This window comes from Piliocolobus tephrosceles, chromosome 10 (assembly GCF_002776525.5).
Source record: "Piliocolobus tephrosceles isolate RC106 chromosome 10, ASM277652v3, whole genome shotgun sequence".
In the NCBI taxonomy this organism is placed as follows: Eukaryota; Metazoa; Chordata; class Mammalia; order Primates; family Cercopithecidae; genus Piliocolobus; species Piliocolobus tephrosceles.
Window position 1 is genome coordinate 54,948,492 of NC_045443.1, and position 25,530 is coordinate 54,974,021.

At 51.3% G+C, this 25,530-nt stretch overlaps 1 protein-coding gene and 1 long non-coding RNA gene across 3 annotated transcripts in view; one reads left to right on the forward strand and one right to left on the reverse strand.

Moving 5' to 3' along the window:
- Positions 1-16,068, reverse strand: part of CTDSP2 (CTD small phosphatase 2) — a 26,919-nt gene extending 10,851 nt beyond the window's left edge. The window contains exon 1 of one of the 2 annotated variants that reach the window (XM_023210636.2): positions 15,701-16,068. In XM_023210636.2, the coding sequence (XP_023066404.1) occupies positions 15,701-15,764 (64 nt within the window). In that variant the 5' untranslated portion in view covers positions 15,765-16,068. The remainder of the gene's footprint in view (positions 1-15,700) is intronic. The other variant, XM_023210635.1, reaches the window with a different exon arrangement.
- LOC113224898 lies at positions 6,085-12,874 on the forward strand. Its single transcript, XR_003309517.2, has 2 exons — positions 6,085-6,606; positions 11,598-12,874. It is a non-coding gene; the product is annotated as an uncharacterized LOC113224898 (long non-coding RNA).
- Positions 16,069-25,530: the final 9,462 nt, after the last annotated feature.

Here is a 25,530-nt window from a genome sequence, read left to right on the forward strand (position 1 = left end):
TTTTTTTTTTTTTTTTTTTTTTTTTTTTTTTTGAGACGGAGTCTGGCTCTGTCTCCCGGGCTGGAGTGCAGTGGCCGGATCTCAGCTCACTGCAAGCTCCGCCTCCCAGGTTTACGCCATTCTCCTGCCTCAGCCTCCGGAGTAGCTGGGACTACAGGCGCCCGCCACCTCGCCCGGCTAGTTTTTTGTATTTTTTAGTAGAGACGGGGTTTCACAGTGTTAGCCAGGATGGTCTCGATCTCCTGACCTCGTGATCCGCCCGTCTCGGCCTCCCAAAGTGCTGGGATTACAGGCTTGAGCCACCGCGCCCGGCCCACAAAGTTATTTTAATAGGAGACTTGGCAAGACATACCCAGAAAGGCCACACAGATATGGAAAAAACTATGAGCATTACAGGATCAACTAGAAATAGACTTCAGAATAGCTTTTGCGCTGGGTGTGGTGGCTCACGCCTGTAATCCCAGCACTTTGGGAGGCTGAGGTGGGCAGATCACTAGAGGTCAGGAGTTCGAAACCAGCCTGGCCCACATGGTGAAACCCCGTCTCTACTAAAAATACAAAACAGCTGTGCGTGGTGGCACGTGCTTGTAATCTCAGCTACTTGGGAGGCTGAGCAGGAGAACTGTTTGAACCCAGGAGGTGGAGGTTGCAGTGAGCCGAGATAATGCCACTGCACTCCAGCCTGGCTGACACAGCAAGACTCTGTCTCAAAAAAAAAAAAAAAAAAAGATTATCTTTTGCAAGTTCCTTCTGCTATAGATAGATGAACTTTTCTGACGACTGTTGAGCAAGAGTGGAAAGCTACAATGGGCACTGTGGCCAGGAGGTGGTGCTGCACAACCACTCATAGAATGGTCCTTGGTCCCAGGTCTCTTCTCCAGAGGGTCTTGAGTTTCCCAGAGCCTGAGCAGATGGGCCTAATGATTAAACCCAAGCCATTCCAGTTTAAAGCACAGGGCAAACTACTGTGCAGAAAAATGGATGCCGGAAATGCCTCTGTCTTTGTGGGGAAAAAACGAAAGCAGAATGTACCACAAAGGACAAACTGCCCTGTGTTATTACTTGGGACAGAGATGAAGGGAAGACGAAGACAATGTGGTAGGGGCTACCCAGGAGCAACACACCCAGAAAATGCACCAAGGTGACCCTTGCAGAAGTGGATGATGGGAGGGCCATATAACATCCAGTTACTGGGCTGCCAGTGCCCCTTGGAGAGGAGCAGGGGAAGATCATCAAATTATTCCCCAGGACCAGGGGTGGGAAAATGGCCTTTACACAGCAGTTGGACAAGTACAGTCAGCATCACCCCCTAGGATAAGGGACTCAGCTCTGCCTCAATAGAAAGGCAGAAGACTTCCTGCAGGTGCAGGCTCAGCCTCCCCTGCTGGCCCATCCAGAGCTTGCGCACGCATGCTCTCTCTCCTCCCTGGGTTAGGCCAGATTCCTTAACATTGGTATGGCCATTGGAAACCTTTTAGAAAATGACTGGGCCTTTCCAGCAATTAGCCTAAAAGCCTAGACATCACTTTCAAGCTCCTGGCTCTGGAAGAGGAACCAAGATTTCCAGGGACAGGGATTTTGTCATGAAGTTGTGCTGGGGACATCCCCCAGAGCCCTTTATCAAGGAGAAAAAATTCAGAGCAGAGCCCAGCGCTCAAAGAAACCAGGATAAGCTGGGAACGGTGGCTCATATAGGAGGACTGGTCAAGCTCAGAAGTTCAAGACCAACCTGGGCAACACAGTAAGACCTCATCTCAAATTTAAAAAGACAGGTCGCGCATGGTGGCTCACACCTGTAATCCCAGCACTTTGGGAGGCCGAATTGGGCAGACTGCCCTGAGGTCAGGGGTTTGAGACCAGCCTGGCCAACATCGTGAGACCCCGTCTCTACTAAAAATACAAAAATTAGCTGGGCGTAGTGGCACACACCTGTAGTCCCAGCTACTTGGGATGCTGAGGCAGAAGAACCGCTTGAACCCAGGAGGCAGAGGTTGCAGTGAGCTGAGATCAGGCCACTGCACTCTAGCCTGGGCAACAGAGCAAGACTCCAGCTCAAAAAAAAAGGAAAAAGAAAAGTCATCAAGACAGAGGTTCCTTGGACTTTCCCTATTTCTCTGCTGAAATTGGAGGGAAAGGACAGCTTCCCCACCTGCCTGTATGGCTCACATTAAATTCTAAGCCCAGGGACTCAGGGCAGACGCTGACACAAAGCTCCAAGACCAAAGCTGAACCATTGCTTTCCCTTTGGTTTATGGTTTCTTCATGCAGAACCACAATCAGAGGCTTAACCCGGGCACAGAGCCTTTTTTAAAAGGCCACACAGCCTGGGCTTTTCCTGAAGAGAGGCTGTCAGGAACGCACTCAGCATCTTAGTGACAGACGCTGTGAAGGCTGAGTAATCCTGAGAGGTTGGGGGGCGGTGAAAGGGGCAGCTGGCTGGGGGCATGGAAAGGCCTGGCTTGTGCCCGCTGCAGGGAGCCCAACAGGCAGAAACGCCTCAGTCCTAAACAGGGAGGGAGCTTGGACTCTGCAGGAGATGAGGGTCTTCTCAAAAATACAATGTGGCCGGCAGCCTCTGGGCCTCTGAGCCCACAAATGCCTTGAACTTGGGGGCAGGAGCTTGAAGCAGAGTACCTCAGACCCACAACAGCAAGGTCAACACCTCAGCCATCCGTCATTCCCCACTCCCCTGATGGGGTCCTGCTTCCCTCCAATCCTTTTCCAGGCTGGCTGTCCTCCTTACCTTTCTAAATATTACTCCAGAGAATTCATCAGAATGCATCAGCCTCTCCCAGCATGGCTGCCTCCCTGAAAGGCCCACAATGGCCACAACTCAGTGCATTCATCAGCCTCTGTGACCCTCTGCGTACCAGGCACTCAGTAACTTTGGCTGAGTAAATGACTCCAGGGTCCTCCAGGGCCTGTCACGTCTACAGAGCCAAGACCTGGGGAAGCTCCTACTAGTTTGCAACAGCCCAGAAGAGTTAGATAGAGAAGCCTCCTTTATGTGAGGAGAGGAAGATGAACACTGAGGGAGCTGGGGCCCTGAGGCAAGCCACCGAGTCTTTCTAGGCCACCGCCATGTTTACTGAGCATCACGGATGTGCCAGGCCTGCGTTAGACACTTGACATCATTAGCCTCATTTAATCCTTACTATTAACACTTTGGTAGGCACTAGTTCTCCACTTTACAGAAGGGAAACTAAAGCACAGAGAGGTTAAGTAACCTGGCTGATGGTCATGCAGGCAGTATGACAGCAGAGCCAGGATTCGAACCCAGATCTGCCTGAACCCAGAGCCCAGGCTCTTAACCATTACCCTGTATAGGGTCTCATACACATTTACTCATGCAACAAATGGGAGGTGTAGGGGCACTCTCAAGGTCTCTTCTGGATAACTTTTTTTTTTTTTCTTTCTGAGACAAGAGTCTCATTCTGTTGCCCAGGCTGAAGTACAGTGGTATAATCATGGCTCACTGCAGCCTCGATGTCCCAGGCTCAAGCAGTCCTCCTACCTCAGCCTCTCAAGTAGCTAGGACTACAGTCTTGGGAACTTTTGCTCTCTGCCTCTCTAGGATGAGCTGGTAAAGGACCAGTCTAGGGTCTAGCCCCTGCCCCTTGCCCCAGGTTTTCTTGGGCAGGTTGTCAAAGTTGGAAGGGGTAAAACAGTGCAAGGTTCTGGGATTCCACTCCAGGGAATCCACCCCCACCCCTGCCTGCACCTGCTATGACGAGCAGATACCTCTGGGAGATCAAGATAACAATGGGGGAAGAGGAAGAAGGAGGGGCTGGAGCCAGGAGCTTTGGTCCAAGACCTGCATTGTTTCTTGGGTTTAAGGGTGAGGGAACCACAGAGTTCAGAGAGGGATCTGAAACTTGTGTCAAAGAGCCTTTCACATGGCTCCTTTCAGCCAGCACTCAGCATTGTGTCCTTGACAGCCAGGTGCAGGCCAGCCCCTACCCATCTGTGTGTGATGGGGAGGGGCACAGCCTGCCTTTCCAGGAGAGGAACACTGGGCACAAGAGGATTTACAGGCCCACAGGGATTTCCTTCTTTAAAAAAAAAAAAAAACAAAAAACAGATTCCGGGTGTGGTGGCTCTCGCCTGTAATCCCAGCACTTTGGGAGGCCGAGGCAGACAGATCACCTGAGGTTGGGAGTTCGATACCAGCCTGACCAACATGGAGAAACCCTGTCTTAGCCTGGAGTGGTGGCTCATGCCTGTAATCCCAGCACCTTGGGAGGCCAAGACAGGCGGATCACCTGGGATTGGGAGTTCGAGACCACCCTGACCAACATGGAGACACCTGGTCTCTACTAAAAATACAAAATTAGCTGCGCGTGGTGGCGCATGCCTGTAATCCCAGCTACTCGGGAGGCTGAGGCAGGAGAATCGCTTGAACCCAGGAGGTGGAGGTTGCAGTGAGCCAGAGATCGCACCATTGCACTCCAGCCTGGGCAACAAGAGCAAAACTCTGTCTCAAAAAAAAAAAAAAAACAAAAAAAAAAAGAAAGAAAAAGAAAAAAAGAGAAAGAAAGAAACCCCGTTTCTACTAAAAATACAAAATTAGCCAGGCATGGTGGTGCATGCCTGTAATCCTAGCTACTAGGCAGGCTGAGGCAGGAGAATTGCTTGAACCCAGGAGGTGGAGGTTGTGGTGAGCCAAGATCATGCCATTGCACTCCAGCCTGGGCAACATGAGCAAAACTCCATCTACAAAAAAAAAAAAAAAAAAAGGGATGGGGCCTTGAACTCCTGGGCTCAAGCGATCCTCCTGCCTCATCCTCCCAAAGTGCTAGGATTACAGGTGTGAGCCATTATGCCTGGCCCGCACAGGAAATTCATTGCACATGGTTTCCCCAACCAGGGAGGGCAGGACTCCAGCGGATGCCATGTAGCCCCAGGACAAGCTGCTTTCCCTCCTTCAATCCCTGCTACCCTCTGTGGACATCCAGCCCTCCTCTCCTGCCCAGATGCAGACGTGCTTCTGTCTTCCCTGCCCCAAACATTTGGTTTGGGGCTAGATGTCTGAGAGGACCAGCAGAGACCCAATGAGGGAAGCAGCTCTGGCTTAAGAAGAAAGTGAGCTGGTGGCTGAAGACAGGGAAGCCAGGCCAGCCCTCCAGCTCACTGCTGCAAGGCTTCCTACTGAGGCGGGGTGTGAGGAGAAGAGGGGATGTGAGGAGTATGCCCCCACTGGGGATCATCAGGGCTGGGGTCCGGGCTCTGCCAGGTACTGACTCAGCCACACAGCCTTCTGGAGCCTTAGTTTCCTCATCCATAAACTGGGATAACAGCAAGCCCTCACTCAGGACTGAAAGGATAAACGAAGTTAGAGTAAGGCACTGTGCGAACTCTAGAGCTAAATGCTGTGCTTGTTTTAATTAATTATCCAAGGGGAGAGGACCACTAATTGACAACATCATGGGCCTCATTCCAGGAGGCCAGCAACAGCTCAGAAGCCCGCCCACTATCATCACGTGGATGAAGCCCAAGAAGACGAGGGAAAGATGCCTGAGAGCTCTATCATGAGCAGGTTTCAGAAAGTCAAAACAGCCCCTATACCTTCTCCCCAATCCACAACAAAATTTATTTTCCAGCTCACAAACTCCCTGACTAGGTATTCTGTGAAAAACAAAAGCAAGTAAGACTGTTTCACTTGAGACAAAAATCACCCCTGGTATTCACCCCCACCACCCTCAAGAAGTACCAGGTGAGGACACTATTTGCCTCTGCCTCTTAAGAAGCATATGTATGAGCCGGGGGAGGGGGCTCAAGCCTGTAATCTCAGCACTTCGGGAGGCCGAGCCTGGTGGATCACCAGAGCCCAGGAGTTCAAGACCAGCCTGAGCAACATGGCAAAATCCTGTTCTACAAAAAAAAAAATTAGCCAGGTGCACCTGTAGTCCCAGTTTGGCAGGCTGAAGTGGGAGAATCACCTGAGTCCAGGAGTTCGAGGCTGTAGTGAGCTGTGATTGCACCACTGCACTCCAGCCTGGGTGACAGAGTGAGACCTTGTCTCAAAAAAAAAAAAAAAAAAAAGGTGTGTGCATGTACTAACGTGTGAACACATGCACACATACACACAAATGAAGACCAGAGTGACCAGGGCAACAGTATTTTTAATCTTCTCCTGAAGGTCAGGTCCAGATACCACTTTTGTCAACAACACAGCTTTGTGTCCCAGCAAAGGAACTCCTCACACATCTGCCTGGCATTTGGCAGAAGGTAACCTCTGAGGCAATCAGATTTTAACAAGCCCATTCACGTAGAAAGTTGCTTTCTTTTTTGGTTCATCCCCAGAAATACTTCCTTCCCCACCACCTCCCATCCCCCACAGCAAAGGACTTAGCCTTAGCCTGGCTATCACTATAAAATGGCCCCTCTGAGGGGCCTCCTTCCTCTCAGCTATTGGAGGAAGGAGAGTATTTGGAGCATTTCCGGCCCTTCTTGGCCGGCTGCCTGAACCCTGCAGCCAAGACACATTTGACTGGGACTCCCCCATGGAGAGAAGTCCTCCCAGGTCCTCTGCAAGGGGCATCTGTGCCTTGGCTATGGACATACCCTAAAGTGCCAGGTGGACGGAAGAGCTCCTGGGACCAGCAGGTGAGTCGGCAGGGAACAAAAGAGGGTGGGATGCCTAGACAGCCCCCAAAAGACTGCAAACAATGGGGAGGGTGTACTGCTTTCACACCCGGCCACTGACACTGTTCTCTACCACTAACAAGTAAGGCAGGGCCAGACCCAGCTTAGCACCGGCTCCCAAAGTTCCAAAAAGTAACTGTGAATCTAACTGCATGGACATTTTTTGAAAAAAGCAGTTTTACACTTTGGGAGGCAAAGGCAGTGGGGATCACTTGAGATCAGGAGTTCCAACAACCCCATCTCTACTAAAAATGCAAAAACTAGCTGGGTGTGGTAGCGAGCTGCTGTAATCCCGGCTACTCTAGAGGCTGACGCACAAGAATCACTTGAACCCAAGGGGTGGAGGTTGCAGTGAGCTGAGATCACACCGCTGCACTCCAGCCTGGGAGAGTGAAACTGTCTCAAAAAAATAAATAAATAAAATTAAAAAAAAAATTAAAAAGCAGTTTTAGCCATGCTGTTTGGTTCATACCAGCATGTTGTACGCTGGTGCAGGGAGGGCACCAGCAACTGGGGCACTCCTACCTAAGCCAGTATCTCCATTAGTTCCCTTTCCCTGGGCAGGAGAGCTCCCTACATGGCCGTCTTTTCTTTCAGACCTGAGTCCTTAATGCCACCTGTGGGGCGAGGGTCACAGGTCACACACTTTCTTGTCTCTGCCCCTTCAGCAGTCTGTTCTCTGACCTCAGCTAGAGAGGTCAGAAGACTCAGTTTTGGGAGCAGGGGACTTCTGGCAACTTCTAAAGGATGCTGATTTCAGAATCAGCCTCTAAAGGAGTTATTCCCAAAACACCCTCCCGCACAGCTCTAACATACTTTAAAAACGTGCTGGGTTGGGGTGGGCCTCCAGAAGTAGTAGGTCCTAGACCAGAGACAGAGGAGGCATTTCCTCATAGACAAGTCAGCTGCAGGCTCAGCCCTGCAAGCCCCACTGCAGAGGGCTCTTGGGGGATGTCAGGAAGTGATACAGAAGCCCACAGGGGAGCAGGGACAAGCCTGAGATGCCATCCAAGAAAACTCGAAGGGCTGGATCCTGCCCCTGCCTCAGCAGGAGACCCTGCCCTATGTAGCACCAGCCAGAGCAAAGATTGTAAGGGACTGGAAACCACACTTGCCCACCTGGAGTTCAACCCCTCCTTCCCCTTAAGGAGGTGTAGAACAAGCCCCTGTGGGAGGGGCTACACACAGACACCCTCTCAGTGAGTATTTCAACTTCCTGCCTTGGTGCTGTGCCCTTGACTCCTGGAATGCTTGGATACAGATGAAGCCTAGGAAGAATCCAGTGCTTCTTTCCCTTCCAGGTATATAGGCCTGCTTTAGGTTGATACAAACGTGAGCTGGAGAAAGTAGTGAGGACACAGGACAAAGCAAGGGTATCTGTTCTGACCAGGGAACAATATACAAGGCACCCAGACTTGAGTTCGAATCTAGGCTCTGCCATGTGTAAGGTATGCAGCCATAGGCCTCAGTTTCTTCATCTGCAAAACGGGAAGACTACCTGTTTCTCAGTGTCAGAATTACGGGGAGCTCAGTGAGAGTCCTGGTCCTAACAAAAGCTTGGTAAGTGTCAACTGCTACTCATTAAGCGCAGAGCACTTTCATACTCCTACCTCAGTCCCCGTTTCAAAATGTTCACATTAAAGGGACCATAGAGATTTCTTCTAACTCATTTCAGAGGCTACCTCATTTCAGAGGTGGTAACAGGGCCAAACCGGAAATGATGTTTTCCGGGACTCCACAAAAACCAATCACTTGCACACACACATACACACTCATTGAGGCTGGCCAACCAGTTCCTCCTTCATGTGGCTGGCCTCTGCAGAAGGACTGGAAGGAGTCTGCCAGGGAGGCACCCATCTCCAGGGACATTCGCCTTCTCCCCCCACACCCCTCAGCTTCACCTAGGACCAGCCAAGTCGTATAGGTGAGTCCACTTGAGAAAGCACTGATCGAGACATCAGGAAACCCAGTTCTTGCCCCAGTTCAGCTTCTCAACAGTTCCGTGGCCTTGCTAGGGCACAATTCTCTGGGGTTCAGTTTCCTCATAAGTCAATCTGGAAAGGTTTCCCCTGCATGGTCCCTTAAAAGGTGGCTTTACCTGAAGCATGCACCTGAAGCATGAACTCAAAGGCACTCAAAAAAGTGAAATGCCAGACAATGCAAATGTCTGGCTGACACTAGCCATGTACCCTTGGGCAAAGTCCTTCCCCACTCTCTGTGAAAGTTTTCCTTATCTGCCGGGTGGGTGAGGTGGCTCACGCCTGTAATCCCCGCACTTTGGGAGGCCAAGGCGGGCAGATCACGAGGTCAGGAGATCGAGACCATCCTGGCTAACACAGTGAAACCCCATCTCTACTAAAAATAAAAAAAAAATTAGCCAAACGTGGTGGCGGGCGCCTGTAGTCCCAGCTACTCCGGAGATTGAGGCAGGAGAATGGCGTGAACCCGGAAGGTGGAGCTTGCAGTGAGCCTATTGTGCCACTGCACCCCAACCTGGGCGACAGAGCGAGACTCCTTGTCAAAAAAGAGAGAAAGTTTTCTTTATTTGTTAAGTGAGGTTAATTCCTCTTATTGGAAAGGAAAAGTTGTCAGGAGAACTAAGTGAGATACTAGATATAAAATGCTAGGAATAGTACCTCGCCTATGGCAAGTACTCTATAAACACTGGCTCTAACCTTTACTGGGTAAACAAGGATGGATCATTCCTCTGTCCATTTACTCTGAAAACTTTAGGACTCCTCTTGAAGAGCCACAGATCTTTAACAAACAGTAAAACTGGACCACCAAGAGGAATTGTCCTGCTCGGGGCAAAACAGGCAGCTGGGGCCACTGCTGTGCCTACCTGGCTCTTCTCCAGGGGCACCTGTCAGAGCCACAAGGAGCATTTGGAACACATGCATGCCTGACCCACCTGCCCGTGAGCTGATTCAGTAGATCCCAGGTGGGGGGTCTGTATTTTTAGCAAGTGTCACAGGAGACTCTGATGTGTGTCCCTGGCTGAGAGCCAACAACTAAAGGTTGCCAGGGTCTCTGACTAACCCAGGGCTAGAAGGCAATTCAGCCAAAGTCCCCTTGGCCCCTCTCCCCACCATACCTGACTGGCTCAGTGTTTCTGTAAGCCTTGGAGAACTCATGCCCAGGATCCGGTTTTCTTCTCTAGGGATAGTTCTATGTGATGTGAGACAGAAAACCTGGGTCTGCTGTCTCTACCTGCAGGCCCCTGTTCCTGTGAAAGAGGGGTCCTAGTTCTATTCTACTGTGGGAACAGAAGAGCTGGGATCTACTCTCCAGGAAGCCTTCCACAGGCAATTCGAGCCTTTCCATGAGTCTGCTTGGCTCTCACTGGGACTGGGGCCATATTTCTTCCCTAGAAAAAGTGCAGGTGGGAAAGTGCAAATTCAACAGGATGGAAAAAGCTATGGCAAGAAATAAAAGAAGGTACAGAATAAAAGAGTAAGAGCAAAGTCTGATTTGGGGGGATGGGGGTTGGGGAAGGACTAGAGCACCTAGGAGGGAAATGGAAAGGTCAGATCCACTCAGAGATCAGGTTCAAGGCTAACCCTAGAGTAGCTAACATAGAACAGGGCACACACACTTTGGCCTGGAGGGGGGCTGTGGCGCTCACCGGAGTACCCTGTGATAACAGATCCTGGTGCAGGCATACTCAGACCTGAAGGGCTGGGCATTTTGCCAAACAAAGAAACTCCATTCTATTTGGTCTCCGGTCCAGAGATGCTTCCAGTTTTAAGAAGTCAACTTATCCACTTTAATTTCTAGTAGTTTCTTCCTAAGATTTGCATGTTAATGTGCTCATCTGCAGCCCAGTTCAGAACTACTCCTCCATTTCAGAAGAGGGAGGGAAACATGTCAGGGCCACACCCAATCCCACGTCCCCAAGACAAGCAAGTTAAGTCCATGCTTCCCAGAGCTGGCTAGACTAAGACAAGATGAAAAGCAGATCAGTGCTGCTTTTGTACTTTCTCAATGTTGGACCCCAAAACCACAGCAGCAAACAAATAGCTTAAGCACATCAATTTCTCTTCAAACCCCATTTTCTTTTTCCCCTTTTACTAAAATTACCTAAAAGAAACCTCAATTTCTCTGAATTCATTAACTCTCAAAGCAAACAGTGAGAGAATGTAGCATACAGTTGTCTTGAATATTCGTTATATGCATTATTTGAGAACCTCTAAGGAGGTTTAGACTTTAGAGACTCAGAGGGGACACATGCCTGGCCTTCTCCCACCCCCAGATGCCCAGGCACCAGACACAATGGCAAAAGTCCCAAAGCCCAGGCAGATAAAATCACATCCCAAGTCACATGACACAAAGAAGGGGTCTGTGCAGCAAGGCTCTTTGTAAGCCTCAGAGGCTGATCCTTCCAGAAGGCCCAAGCCCCCACAGTCAGTGTCCCCTCTGACCCCTGGCCACCTGTCTTGAAAACTAAAACCCACAAGACTACGTGCTGTTTACACTGTGTCCTTGGGGGAATGGAGGAAGGCGAACAGAGTAGTCTCACTATGTAAAAAAGGAGGACATTCATATTTATCAAGCACCTACTAGGTTTAATAGAAGGGTAGATATCATTATTACTGTTTTATAGATAAGTTACTAAAGTGATTTATCAAGTCTCACTGTGAATAGGAAAAGAAGGGATTTGAACCCAGGTCTGAAGCAATTTTGCTTCAGAAACAATGCTTTGAAGTAACAATGAAAACTTTAACCCCGACCCTGGTCCCACTTCATCCAATCTAAGAACCAAACTGACCATGATGGGAATAAAAGACAATACCCCAAATTACCCAAAAACTAGCAGGAAAAAAAAAAATGGAGGAGGAAGAGGAAGGGAAGCTATGTATTGATATGTACACATATACACACACAATCCCATATATATTTACATATTGCTTTTCTCTCCCATACTTATTTATAAACACTTTAATTCTCCACAGGTTGGGGGCATCAATTCACGTTGGCTAGAAATGTGACTTCTTCAGTATTTACCATTTTAACAAAATCCATGATAAGTGATTTGGAAGGTCCCACGGAGAGGATGAAATGACACCTTTGTGTTACCCAGTTTCTTTAAGACCTCTATGGTTGAGAAGAGAGGACAAAGAAACACCCCCACCTCTGCCATCCTCCGAGGGATTTTTCACAGCAATTCCAGTGCTGCTCAGCGGAAAGCTCTGCAAGCCAACTGCAAACCCCCAGCCCCAGAGGTTAGACATTTACAAACTTTGTTGCTGATTTATCAGCACTCCTCTGCGATTTTGGGGGCAGGAGCAAACACAAGCTTAAGTCACCACACAGGCTCCAACCCTTACCCCAAGATGGGGGAAAAACTCCAAAGGAGATGCAGGAGGGAGCCTCAGCAGTCACTGTGAGAGCACAAAGAGGCCAAGACCCAGGGTAGGCAAAGGAAGGTGAGAGGCACCAGCAGGGCAGGAAGAGGAGTCAGCTATAAACATGGAGGCTTCCCGCCCCCCACATAGCAAGCTATGGAAGGAAGCTTCCAGCAAGATTCATGTCTAAGCTTTTCAAGTTAAAGTCTTGGCTACATCTACAATGAAGGGTGCCTGAACAACTTCTTGAGGGAATAAGGCAGAATTTCCCCCTTATGCGGATAACAAAAGAGCTAGCCACCCTGAAAACTTGCCACATCCCAATTTTCAGAGATGGTCAGTCTCTCAGAAGAATCCTTGCGATTAGCTATCAGAACCTGTCCAGTTCCGCATGTGAGAAGGTAATCCAAGGCATCATTGAGAGGAAGGGGCATCAGGATTCATGGACAACAAAAAAAATCTCTGATTCCTCCAAAAGGCGTGTGGGTCAGAGAGCTCCCGAAGAGGCTGCCTCCACCAGTTCTCATTTCATGTTGGGAGGTTACAGGGTGGGTCTTGTTTTCTTGGCTTTTCCCCATCTAATCCGAAAGCCAAGGTCACAACCTCTAAGCAATGGGGTGACAATCTCATATAGAGCTGCAGTAAACGGCCATTCTTGCCAAGCTGATATTAACATTTCTTTTTTCTTTTTGATGTTACACACAATCCTGTCCTTGCTGTACCAGAAAGCCATTTCACCCATCTGTCTGGGAAGATGATCCAATTTTGGTGCTTTTATCATCAATGCTTTCAGCAACTTTGTTCTACTTCCCCTACTGTAATTACTTTTGAATCATCAACACACCCAGACAGGCTTAAACCTCAGAGAACAGAATGCTAAAAAAGAAAAAAAAAAAAATCTGCAATGGCAAGTAACTTCACTAAATAGCCACCCAAGCTAGGAGCAATTTGTTTCTTTCCAGAAATTTACTTATTAATAATAAGTACCTCACACTCCTTCTTCCCCTTTTTCCAAAGGCAGGCAAGGCATGGAGATGGGATGTTATGGACAGGAGGGAGTGGGGACAAGGAGGAACTCCAAAAGGAGCTAATTAAAACATGTGCTTCCCCAGTCCCCCAGCTTTTGTTTTTTGTTTTGTTTTGAAGATGTAGGTTGTTTGTAAATGATGTGGGACTCAGAAAGTTGGTTTAGTGGTTGATGGGTGCCTAAGCAGCCCAGGAAGAAAGTATGCCTTCTCTGGAATGCAATCAAATTACATGGGGAGGGGCTGAGGAGGGGGCCCGGCGCGGTGGCTCAGGCCTGCAATCCCAGCACTTTGGGAGGCTGAAGCGGGCTGATCACCTCAGGAGTGGAGACCAGCCTGGGCAATTGGCGAAACCCGTCTGTACTAAAAATACAAAAAAATTAGCCACGCGTGATGGTGCGCGCCTGTAATCCCAGCTACTCGGGAGGCTGAGGCAGGAGAACTGCTTGAATCTGGGAGGCGGAGGCTGCAGTGAGCTGAGATCACGCCACTGCACTCTAGCTTGGGCAACAGAGTGAGACTCCGTCTCAATTAAAAAATAAAAATAAAAAATTACATGGGGAGGGAGAGACCCAGTGGCTGCTGGCTTAAACCACACACACAAAAAAAGAGAAACATTAACTCCAAGAAAATCCAACACCAGCAACTTAACACTGCCAAGCCAGTTGCTTTGCTTTCTGCTGTTATCTATTCTGTGGCCTGCCATTCACCCTGGTGGATGAAACTTCCAGCTCTGATTTCTACGACGCCCCGGCGCAGTCCACCTATCCCTTACTGCTCGCGCGGTCTCACGATGCCCAAGGCACACTCCAGAGCACAGGGCTCCTCCCCCTACTCATCACCACTGCCCCCTCTTGAACCTCCCCACATCTGGATTTCTTCCTCTCTGGCTAGCTCTTAGGGTCTTTTCCTGGGATGAGTTTGGGAAGGGAGTGGGAAGAGTCAGGAGTGAGCTATGAACACACACAGCCTCCCTCCCTTTTTCAGCCGTCAGCACAGTTGAGCAGCCAGCAGAGGCGGTGAAGTTGCCGCCTGGGTCACAGTCTCGTTAGTGATGCAGCCAGGAGAGCAGAAATCATGGCAACACCGAGGTCAGGGAGGCCGGAGCCTTCTGGGGGGTTGGGATCTGTGTAGGCCAGGCTCATTCTTCCTCAGGGCAGGCTTATTTAAAGTCCGGCCAGTGATGCAAGAGGAACACACTGCCCCCCTCCCCCCACCCCTACCCCCCTCCCAGCTCCTCTCCTTCCACTGGGAAACTTGGGAGAGGCTGACACCACCAACTCAGCGTCTTTGCTCCTAGGGAAGTTGGGGGAGCTCCTTGGAACGTGAACCCCAGGAATTAGTGACCTGCTGACTAATGTTGCCAACCGGGTAGACGTGGGGCACACAAGGCCCCGAAGCTGGCCGCCCACCAGGCTCTAGGCCTCAGTGTGTTCAACTGCAGCACCGGCCCCTCGCGCTCTGTGGAGGAGGGGCGGGAGCGCTCCGGATTCCGCCTCAGGAGCCAGCTCCCGCCCCATCCTCCAGGGCCAGGTGGCCCGGGTCCGGGGGCTCTCCAGAGAAATGCCACACTCGTCCTGACACCCCGCGGAAATTCTGCCACTATTTTGGACACATTCCTCAAGGCCAGAAGAACGTGGCGGAGGGGGAAAGAGTTTCGAGTCCCCCACTGTGACCAAACTAAGAGGTTCCACCCTCGCTCCCCAGCTTTCTCCCGCCCCGGTAGAGGCCTCGGCCGCCGCCTCACCCCGGCGAGGGCCTGCGGGCCCCTTCGCGCCTCCACCTGACACTCTGGAAGGCGGGGGCCGCCAGCCCCTGCCCACAGAGAACTCGCACTTTTTCGCTGCGCGATTCAGAACCACGCCGGGTCTGATGCCATCCGGCGAATTATGTAACCAGGGACACCGCTCCTGAGCTAAACAAACGCGGCTCTGTGTGTGCAGCGGCGGCCCCGGGGGAGCGCACCGGGCAGGGAGGGGCTCTGGCCGGGCCTCGGAGTCGGGCTTGTTTGCTCAGCGAAACTCGCCAGAGGCAGCCGGGAGGGAGCCCGGCGCCGCCAATGTCCCGGGGCCCGCGCTGAGCCGGGGACCCGCCACGTCTGGTCTGCCAGGGCCCGGGCCCCTCCCCCACCGCGACCGCCCCCGCCTCCAAGAGGTGAACTTGGTCCCAAGTCCCGCCGGACGCCGTCACCGCCAGCTAGCTGCCGGAGCGACCTCGGGCTTGGGGGGCCTGGAAGTACTGGACTCCAGTCCCGGCTGCGTTCCATCTGGGGGTCTCTCCGTCACCTTCCTAACCCCTCCCCGCGATCCCAGGGCAGCCGCGCGCGGCTGTGAGGGAAAGTGACGACCCTACCCCCCAACTCCGGAGGGGACGGACGCGGAGTGGCCCAGTGCTTCGAGAGCGACCCCTCCGTCTCTCAATCCCGAGGGGAGGGGTTGCGGGAAAGGGTGACAGCTGCGCCGAAGACGCCCCTTCCCCTCGGGCGCCGCGATCCCGGGTCCCGTGCAGCCCCCACGGAGGTCTGAGTGCCAGCCGGGATGCGGGGGCGGATGGACCGGAGGGGTCCAGTCGGGATCACTGGCTCTGAGCCCGGGAGGTCAAGGGCCGAGACCTGGGGTTCGGGGCTATGCTAGCCCCCTCCTCGCCCGGGGGCGACGCAAAGTTTTGGGAAGTTGCTGCCCCTACCTTGCTTGGTGAGCACCAGGGCGTCTTCCTTCCGCGCCTGGGTGATGATGGAGCCGTGTTCCATCTAACAATCCCGCGGGCCCGGGCTGGCTGGGCGGGAGGACGGGCGAGCGCGCGGGCTGGGCTGGGCTGGGGGGCCTGGGCGGGGGCCCGCTCCAGCTCCCGAGATTCCGACTTCCACAGCTGTTCACATCCCCCCTCTCGTTTCCTCCCCGGGCCGGGAAGGTAGGCGGCCTGTACAGAGGGCGGGCGGCCCGGGCAACGGCTCCCCCGGGTGCCCCCGGCCCCGATCCCCCGGCGGCAGCTCCGGGCTCCTCAGTTTGGGTCCAACATGGAGAATCCGGAGCGAAAACAAGAGGAGGAAATGGGACACGGGGCGGTTTCCAGGCTCCCCCCTCCCCTCCGTACTCCAGATAAACAACCCGCGGCTGCAGCGCCCACCCCCGCGCGCCTCCCGGATCTCGACTCGGCCTCTTCACGGCCCACTGGAGCTTCCCGCTCCGAGGATGCGTCCTAGGCCCCGGGACCCTCCACCAGTGAGCGACCGGGGCTTCGGACAGTCCGGAGCTTTGCTATTTTGTTACGGAAAAAGCGAATCCTCAAGGGGGGTGGGGTGGCGGGCGGGCGGGCTGGCGGGGGAGACTTGAAACCGCTCCGGTGCTCCGATTGGCTCTCTTGGAGAAAGGGGCGTGGCCCCTCCTTACTATGCGGTGAGAGGACCTAACAACATTCCAGGCGCCACGGCCACGCCCCCGGGCCACTCCCCCATCGCCAGACTGCGGCCTCCCAGTCTCCTCGGCCACACCCCCTTCCCAACTATTTAAAAGGCCACTCCAAAGCTCACGTTTCTGTCCTCAGTGCTGGGGTGTTGTTGTCTCGGTGTCTGCACTCGGGGAAGGCGGAATGGTTCCGCCCTTCAGGGGTGACCAGGACAAGCCGCTGAGCCTAACCGGACTCCGGCAGGGGATGGGGCGGATCGGAAGTTACCTTACCCCTTGCTTAGCCCTCGAAACAAGGACCTACCAAGTCACATAAAAGTACAACCGTCGAGGCCGGGGGCGGTGGCTCACGCCTGTAATCCCAGCATTTTGGAAGGCCGAGGTGGGTGGATCACGAGGTCAGGAGTTCAAGAACAGTCTGGTCAAGATGGTGAAACCCCGTCTCTACTAAAAATACTTAAAAAAAAAAAAAAAAAAAAAAGCCGGGCGTGGTGGCGATCACCTGTAATCCCAGCTACTTGGGAGGCTGAGGCAGAGAATTGCTTGAACCCGGGAGGCGGAGATTGCAGTTAGCCGAGATCGTGCCAGTGCACTCCAGCCTGGACGACAGAGCGAGCCTCCGTCTCAAAAAAAAAAAAAAGTACAACCTTCGAATCTCGAAAGGGGTGTGTGCGTGTGGGCGGACCTAGGACTCCAGAGTATAAGAGCTGCAACTGACCTCGGGACTATGTCACCCCCAACACTGAAAATGAGACCTGAGGTGCTGGGCTTTCCTCACAGCCAACGACTTACTCCAATTTAGGCAGCTCTGACTCCTCCCCTCCACCCTACTTTCCTCATCCTACCCCTCTCTCTGCCCCCACCGTCCCAGCTTCCTTTAGATGGATGGAGGTCTCTCAGGGAGGAGCTTCAGCTTTGTGGACTCAGACTGCCCTCCCCGCTTGCTCTTTAGGCCTCAGGGCATGCTCCGCTGGCTGTGGCTCCTGGAGTCTCTGCTCAAGGTTGTAGGTGCTTTTGCTCCCCAGAGGCAGTAGCTCCAGAAAGGTTGGTTTCAGGTCAAAATCAGGTCTTTTCCAGTGATCTACATCTGTCCACAGGTGACACGGGCTGCCTTGGGACAATGGTAGGTGTTCAAGTCAAGGCCAGCAAGAGTGGTGTAGAGTGAGATTTGCACTGGGTGACTTCTGAGCTAAATCTAACCCTAATATTCTGTGATTCAATGGCACTTACCCTGCCAAGGAAGGGGCTTCCTTCCTGCTGCGGTTCCCACTGCCCAACATGCATCAGGTCTTACTGATGGTTAGAGGACAACTAGGTCACAGCTAAACTTGCCAGGTACTATCAGACATCTGCTGCCTATGATCCCTTCCTCATGAGGACAGGTGAGGTCATGATCTGCATATGCCTGTGTGCCATACAGTGATCATGTGTGCCTGTTTCTTTCTGCTGTTCCTACGCACGTATACAAAACCTTTTTATATAACACCATTTTAATGGAAATGCTGTTTTTCCAAAATGAAAGTGGCTGTTACAGATCTGAATGATGCTTATGTAACTTTAAACACTGAATTTGGGTAGATCTTAATTCATTAACAGAAAGGGAAACGGAGGAGTTCTGACATACCCACCTCCCATCATTAAAACAATAGGATCTTTAAGGTAAATCTTCACCAGTCAAGTTGCTAGGGGGGCCTTTTAGACCCTGCCTCTGCCGTCTTTTAAGGTAGAATAGTTACAGTGGGAGGAATGCAGGCAGGAGTTGAGGACTGAGGATTGAGGGGGGCCTGCTACCCATAGCACTGTAGGGCAGGACACTTCATTATGCTTCCATTTCCTCATCCATAGAGACAATACCTCCCCTTTTGTAATTTACAAAGTGCTTTCACATACATTATCTATCTCATTTGATCTCTCACTTCTTTGAGGTTGATAGAGCAGATACTATGCCCATTTTTATAGATGCCTGTTTTGTAAATGAGGAATCGGGGTCTGGGAAGGTTAATTGACTCACCTGAGACCTCACAGCTTGTTAAGGAGACAGGATGTCTTTGGACTTTAAGACTAGAACCCTTGACACTTTAACATAGTTCCCTTCTTATCCATAGGATGGAGGAGACACTAGAACCTATCGCTCTCTTTTCCTGCTGAGAGCTCCAACTACATCGCCTCTCCTGGAAGCCCTCCCAGATGCCTGCCCTCATATCAGGATTTCATAGCCTCGTACATACTCTCTCAGACAACTTGGCATCATATCTTGCAACTGTGTGCTTATTGGCTTCCCAACCAGAAGGTGGATTGAGACTAGGGGATGTCTTTACTGGGTTTCTTGTGCCTAGCAGAGTGCCTAGCACAGAACAGGTGACCTGTACATGTTGAGATGAAGTCTCACTCTGTTGCCTAGGCTGGAGTGAAGTGGTGTGATCTTGGCTCACTGCAACCTCTGTCCCCTGGCTTCAAGCGATTCTCCTGCCTCAGCCTCTTGAGTAGCTAGGATTATAGGCACCCACCACCACGCCCAGCTAATTTTTGTATTTTTAGTAGAGACGGGGTTTCACCATGTTGGCCAGGCTGGTCTCAAACTCCTGACCTCAGGTGATCCACCTGCCTTGGCCTCCCAAAGTGCTAGGATTACTGGTGTGAGCCATCATGCCTGGCCTTGACTTTATGTCTTAACCAGTGTTCTTTTGTCCAGGGATTCGTTCAGTGACCTACAGCAAGAAATACATTTTATGTTGTGGGATAAATGATACAAAAATTTCATGGACAATACCCTGGCTATGTGTGCACACTCATATTTTCTATTGCACGTATTGTATTCTATTTGATGGTTTTAAGGCTCCAGCCATGACCTTCTAAATGGAATTCACAAACCACCACTGGATTGTGACCCAGTGTTAAAACAATGCTACTTTCACTCCTGGATACAGTGGATGCCTTCATGTGTAGGGCTCTGGCTGTCCCTGAAAAATGCAGAGGAGATGGTCCTCAAGCTTTTCTTGCTCTGAGGTCAAAGAAAAGTTTGTGTATAACAGATAGAACCCCTTCCAAGGCCAGAGGCACAGGGATGCAAATAGAACCCAGCAAGGAGAGGTAAATGAGGGAAGAGGGACAGTTCCCAAGAGGCCTGGTGAGGACCCCATGTTTCCAGAGACTACAAAAGCAGTGGAGGCTCTACAGGAGCCTGGAACCCCAAACACAGGCGGGGCTTGCTCTCTTGATGCCACAGGTTTCTCACTGCTCTGACCACAGATGACTAAGAAAAGGTCTGCATTCTGGAAAGCTCTAGGGTCATGGTGGGCCTCTTGCCTGTAAAGTGGTGAGGGTGGTGGGAGGCAAGTGGACCTTCTAACTTCTGCCTAAAACAGCCTTAAAAATAACATCCTGCCTGCAGGGCCTGAGCCAGTTGCTGGTTGTGTAACTTTAGGTAGTTCATTTTAGGTGGTTCAAGGGAGATAGCTGAAGCCAGGTCTAACAACTCTCCCAGGAGAACGTCTACTGACTCTCACTTGGTTCCCTACCTGCTCTATCGCCTTTCCTCTGTCCTCTGACTGCATGGTTGGAAAGAGGCAATTTGGAAACAACAGCGGTGTCCCCATTACCCCCAAATGCTGGAACGGGGGACTAGGTGGGGCAAACATGGAGTGGCTGTCCTTGTCTGTCTCCTGCTGTGGCTACTGGAGTCGCACTGGGTGTCCTGAGCCAAGGCCGGCAAAAGGGAAACAGCTAGAAGAGCTTCCTCCATGGGAGATACCTAATTGCCCTTTTCCCCACAGAAAATAAGTACGAGGTTGGGCTACTGACCTTTCATGATTATCTCTGATGTCACTGAGATGTTACTTTTTTTCTTAAAACCGTAAAAAAAAAAAAAAAAAAAGGAAAGGAACACATTTATTTTCTTGGTTTTTCTGATTGTCCCTGCAGTCTCAGTTCTGCTTTGTATTGTTCATGGGTAGGTGGATGTCAGTGCCAAGATTCCAGAGCTTGGTGCCCTCCTGTCACAAGGCTTGTGTGGTATGGTCCTGTCCTGGCTTCCCAGGGCAGAGTCTCGGGGCTGAGGTGGGGTGGGGTGAGGGAGAGAGACCCGGCGACTAATGACTGAACTGCTGTGGGGGTGCCAGATGCTGAGGGCTGGAGAGGGAGGGAGGAGCTAGTGGTAGAGGGGATAGCTCCTCTGTGCAACAGCCTGGGAAACCTCACTGCCTGCAAGGTGCAGGCATGCTCATCACTCCAACACCACCACTTAGTTACTTAACCTCTTGACTCAGTTTCCCCTTAAGATGGAGACAACAATAGTACCTACTTTGTAAGTTATTGTGAGGATTAAATGAGATGATATATGAAGTGTTTATGCCTGAAACTGAGTGCTTAATAGATACTATGCTCATCATCATCATTCTCCTTTCCTCCAAAGCTGTTCCTTCTGCATCCATCATCTGCCCAGTTCCCCAAGCCAGAAACCTGAGGTCATCCAATTCTCTTCCACCTAACTCATGCCTACCCCTAATCAGTCCTGAAAACCAATGGCTCCTCCACTCCCAAAGATTTGTCAGGCCTTTTCCTTCTTTCCATTCGAATGCATGGCTGGCTGCTGTCTCAGGGGAGGTTGGCAACAGGCTTCTCATCAACCTTTTTCATTCTCTACATCCCAAATTCAAATCCATTCCCAGCACTCCTAGAAAATGCAAATCTGACTCTGTCTTGTCCTGATCCTGTCTGTATGGAATGATTCAGCAGTTCCCTGAGACTTCCAGAAGGAAGCTCAGATGCCTAGCTGGGCACCTATGGTCCCCAAGATCTGGCTCCTGTCAGCCTGCCCACCCCATCTCCAGCACTTTCCCCCACAGCCCCCTGTGCTCCTGTCAGGAGGAACTAAGTGTCTGGGATCCTGTTACTCATCTCCTATGCCTCCCTACCTTTGCACAGGCAGTTTTCTCTGCCTGGATGCCCTTTCCCCCTCCTTTGTGTGCTAAACCCCATCCTTGAAGATACAATTCAAGTGCCACCTCTTCCTCAAATCCTCCCAGGTCCCCGTCTGACTTACAAGCTTCTCGGAGCTCCTATATTTTCATTCTGGTTTACTTGCCTGTTCCCCCACTGCAGTGTAAGCTCCTTCAGGGCAGGCGCTATCTCTTTTTCTACACACCCCTAATGCCTCTCACAGTGCCTGGCACACAGTGCTCTGTTGGAAACCAGTCCCAGCGGGCACCTTCCTTTCTGGGCACTGCTGAGCTCCCTGGGGCACTGAGCCAGCGAGGCTGGGAGGCGGGATGCCAGCCTCCTAGGCACTTTCTCCACAAGCCAGTCAGTGATGGAGTTTCAACTCAGGGCAGAGCCTGCCAGCACCCTGCCCATCACCCCAGGCAGCAGCCAGCCGCCCAGGAGTCAGATCTACACCTGTCTTCTGAAACAAGACCGAGGCCAACTGAGGCTTGGAGAAACCCACAGACACACCTTTCCTTAGCATTCAGAAACCGCCTGGGGCGGATGAATCCGGAGCGGCGTAGCTCCCCGACCTTCCCAGTCCCACAGTCAGTGTTGGGGGAGTGTGCCCTAAGGACAAAAATAATTACTGGGGGCCAGAGCTGGCGAGGTTTCCCAGGATTCCTGCCTCTCCTCTACCCACATCGGGAGCACCCCTCTAGTCTCCCCCCAACCCTCCGGTCCTGGGCGGCCACGTGACCTGCGCCCCAAGCAGCCACTGAAAGCCTGGCTCTAGCCCTTCTCCTAAATTGGGAAGCGACGAGACCCGATCGAGTTTCTCGGCCGGTATTTACATGTTCCCTATTTACAGACCAAACCTCCCTCTTCCCACGCTCCTCCCTACTCCGGCGGTGGGCAAAGGAAAGAAGGGGCCTCTCCTGCGCCCCACCCCCACCTCTCCAATCCTCCAAGCCCGGGTGCTCTCCGCCCTTCCCTCCCTCCTTTCCCCGCCGCCTGCTGGCCCCTCTGGGGGCACAGCTTAGGTCGCTGTATTCTAAAGCCCGGGTGCCTCTTTGAGGTCAAGTGGCGTGGTGGGGGTGGGGAGGGGACCGCCCTGACCCGGGCGGGCGTACTTGAGGTCTTTCAGTTATCAACAGATTGGGGGCCCTTCTCCCGAGACCTCCCGGGGGCCAGCTTCGTTCTGGCCTCAAGAACTCAGTGGGGAATTGCGCAAGGCAGGTTTTCACTCTCCAGCGTCTGCCGTGCTAAGCGGTCCTCCAGTCCTCTCCGTACCCCCAGCCCAGGCTGCATAGCTATCCTACTCGGAGATACTGGCCGGGAGTCACCGGGGCAGGTGAACTTAAAGGACTAGAATCTCAACTCTTGGCCTGCAAAATGGATGGGAAAGTGAGAAGATTGGGAAGGGCCAGCCACTTAGTTTAGGCCAAGATCTATCCTTGTCAGGCAGGCCAAAGTCCAGAGCTACCTGGGTACCCTGTGTCAAGCTTGGGTCCTAGACCTCTGAGAGCTGTACTTTGGGCCTAGGGAAAGGGAAACTGAGAGAGGATTGATTTCCATCAGAGCTGGGTAGACAGATATCCCCTAAGCAGCTCATTCCAGTATAGTACAAACTCAGATAGCTAGCAAAGCCCTGGGAAAGCCAGCCGCCATAGCTGAGGCAGGAGAATTGCTGGAACCCAAGAATTCGAGGCTGCAGTGAGCTATGATGGGGCAACTGCACTCCAGCCCATGGGACAGAGCAAGACCCATCTCTAAAAATAAATAAGCCCTGTACTGGAGCTGACCCTGGTCACATGAAGGGGCCTTGGCTTCTTTATGGGGTTTAGGCAGGAGTAAATGAATTGGACGTGGAGCACTGGCGACAGCCAACTTGTTTGAGAGGGTGTGACCTTGTAGGAAAGAGGGAGAGTAGATGGTAGAACGGAGATGGCAGAGAGAGGCAGACTTTAAATATTGAGGGGAGCCTGCATTTTTTGTGACTCATTAATTCGCTCAAATCCTTTTTAAGCTTTTACTAAAAGTGAGTCATGCATTCATCTATTTGCATAATTACTGACTCCTTAACAGTGCACCAGGCCCCCTTCTGAGGCTACAGTGAACAAGACAGAGTTTCTGGCCTCGTGGAGCTTACAGTCTAACAGTGAGGGGCGGTTACAGTACAATGTGCTGAAGGCTTCAGCAGGGAAAGCAGAGGAGGAGGGGGCGGGGAGGAGGAGAGGGAAGGAGCAGAAAGGGAGGAAGGAGGAAGAAGGGGAGGAGTGCCAGGAGCGAGGGGGGAGGGCTAAGTGGGGATAGCTCAGATAAGTGGAGAGAGCAACAGCTATGGAGGAAATGTTATCTGAAGTATAAACTAGAGTTCAGCATTTGGATGGGAGCAGAGGAGGGAAGACTAGTCTTCCAGTAAGGGGCACAGTGAGTACCTGTAAAGCCTTAAAAGCATGTTATAGACATTTACTTTTAATTAATTAATTAATTAATTAATTAATTTTTGAGATAGGATCTTGCTCCATTGCCCAGACTGGAGTGCAGTGGTGTGATCACAGCTCTCTGCTGCCTCAACCTCCTGGGCTCAATCAATTCTCCTACCTCACTCTCCTAAGTAGCTGGGACCACAGGTGAGCACCAACACACCTGGCTAATTTTTAAATGTTTTTGTAGAGACAGGATTTCTCTGAGTTGCCCAGGCTGATCTCGAACTCCTGAGCTCAAGCAATCCTCCCACCTTGGCCTCCCAAAGTGTTGGGATTACAGGTGTGAGCCACTGTGCCTGGCCTCTAGAAACTTATAGTTCAGTACAGCCACCCAGTTGATGGCTGCCACAGGAACAGGAGGAGATGGAGAAATTGCCTTAGTGAGTGGAAGAGGGTTAAGCTGATGGATAATACCTGTCCAGACGGGGCGAGCGTGGAGAAATCCCTGCTCCTTTGGGTCCACACAGTCCTGCAGGTGTGCTGTAGTGGAGATTGTGGCACCAGAGTTATAGTTGCTTTAGAAAATCATTACTTATTTTATCAAGATAATATATACACCTAGCTGAAAAATCTTATCATGCTAAAAGGCTTGTAACGCAAACAGAAGTCCCCCTGGCTTTTCTCCCAGCGCTTATCCTAGTCCCCAGGGTCAACTGCTTTCAATTCTCAGCTGTTTTTTTTTCCTGGTACTTCCTTCCTTATGTCTGCTTTTCTTATTTTTATTTTTTTTGAGACAGAGCCTTGCTCTGTCACCCAGGCTGGAGTGCAGTGGCACGATCTTGGCTCACTGCAACCTCTGCCTCCCAGGTTCAAGTAATTCTCCCTACCTCAGCCTCCCAAGCAGCTGGGATTACAGGCACACACCACCATGCCCGGCTAATTTTTGTAATTTTAGTAGAAACGGGGTTTCGCCATGTTGGCCAGGCTGGTCTCGAACTCAAGACCTCTGGTGATCCACCCGCCTCAGCCTCCAAATGTGCTGGGATTACAGGCATAAACCACCATGCTTGGCCCCTTGTTTCTAAGTAGTATATGTACTGCCATTCTGGATTCATCTAATTTGTTGACTTCTTGTCTTGGTAGTGGAGGATTTTGATTCTCTACTCGCTTCTTCCCCTCCCCCACTCACATTATGTTTATATCATAATCTATAGTTAAATCCATATTCAGTGGTTTCATTATTGAATTTGTAAATATTGTTTATTCTCAAGGCAAGTATTCTGGTTACATTTCCTTTTCTAAATAACTTTGTCATATACTCTGTTTATATTTCCTTTCTTGTACAACCTTTTTGTTTTTTTCTGGAGTTAATTGCCTCATTTTTAATTTGCTTGGTTTTTTCTTTGAATCTCTGGCTCTGTCTTCCCACACCCTTCAACAGTTCTGTAAAACGCCCTCTCAGTACAATTTTGCATATGGCCAAACCTGTCATATAATCTTACTGGTTCTCTTTTTCCCTTGGAGATTTTTGTCCTGGGGTGCTCCATCCTTGCACATTCCTCTGGACCTGTTGCCCTCTGGACCGTGGTATACCTGTCATCCTGGGTTTCTCATCACCTTTGCCCTTTTCCTCTTTCCTGGACTCCGTGTTTTCTTCTTTCTTGGTTTACTCCCTTGTTTTGATGAAGCACATCCTCCAGTAGCTTCCTGAGAAAGAGTGCCTGGGAGGTAACATTTTAGACTTTTGCATTACTTAAAA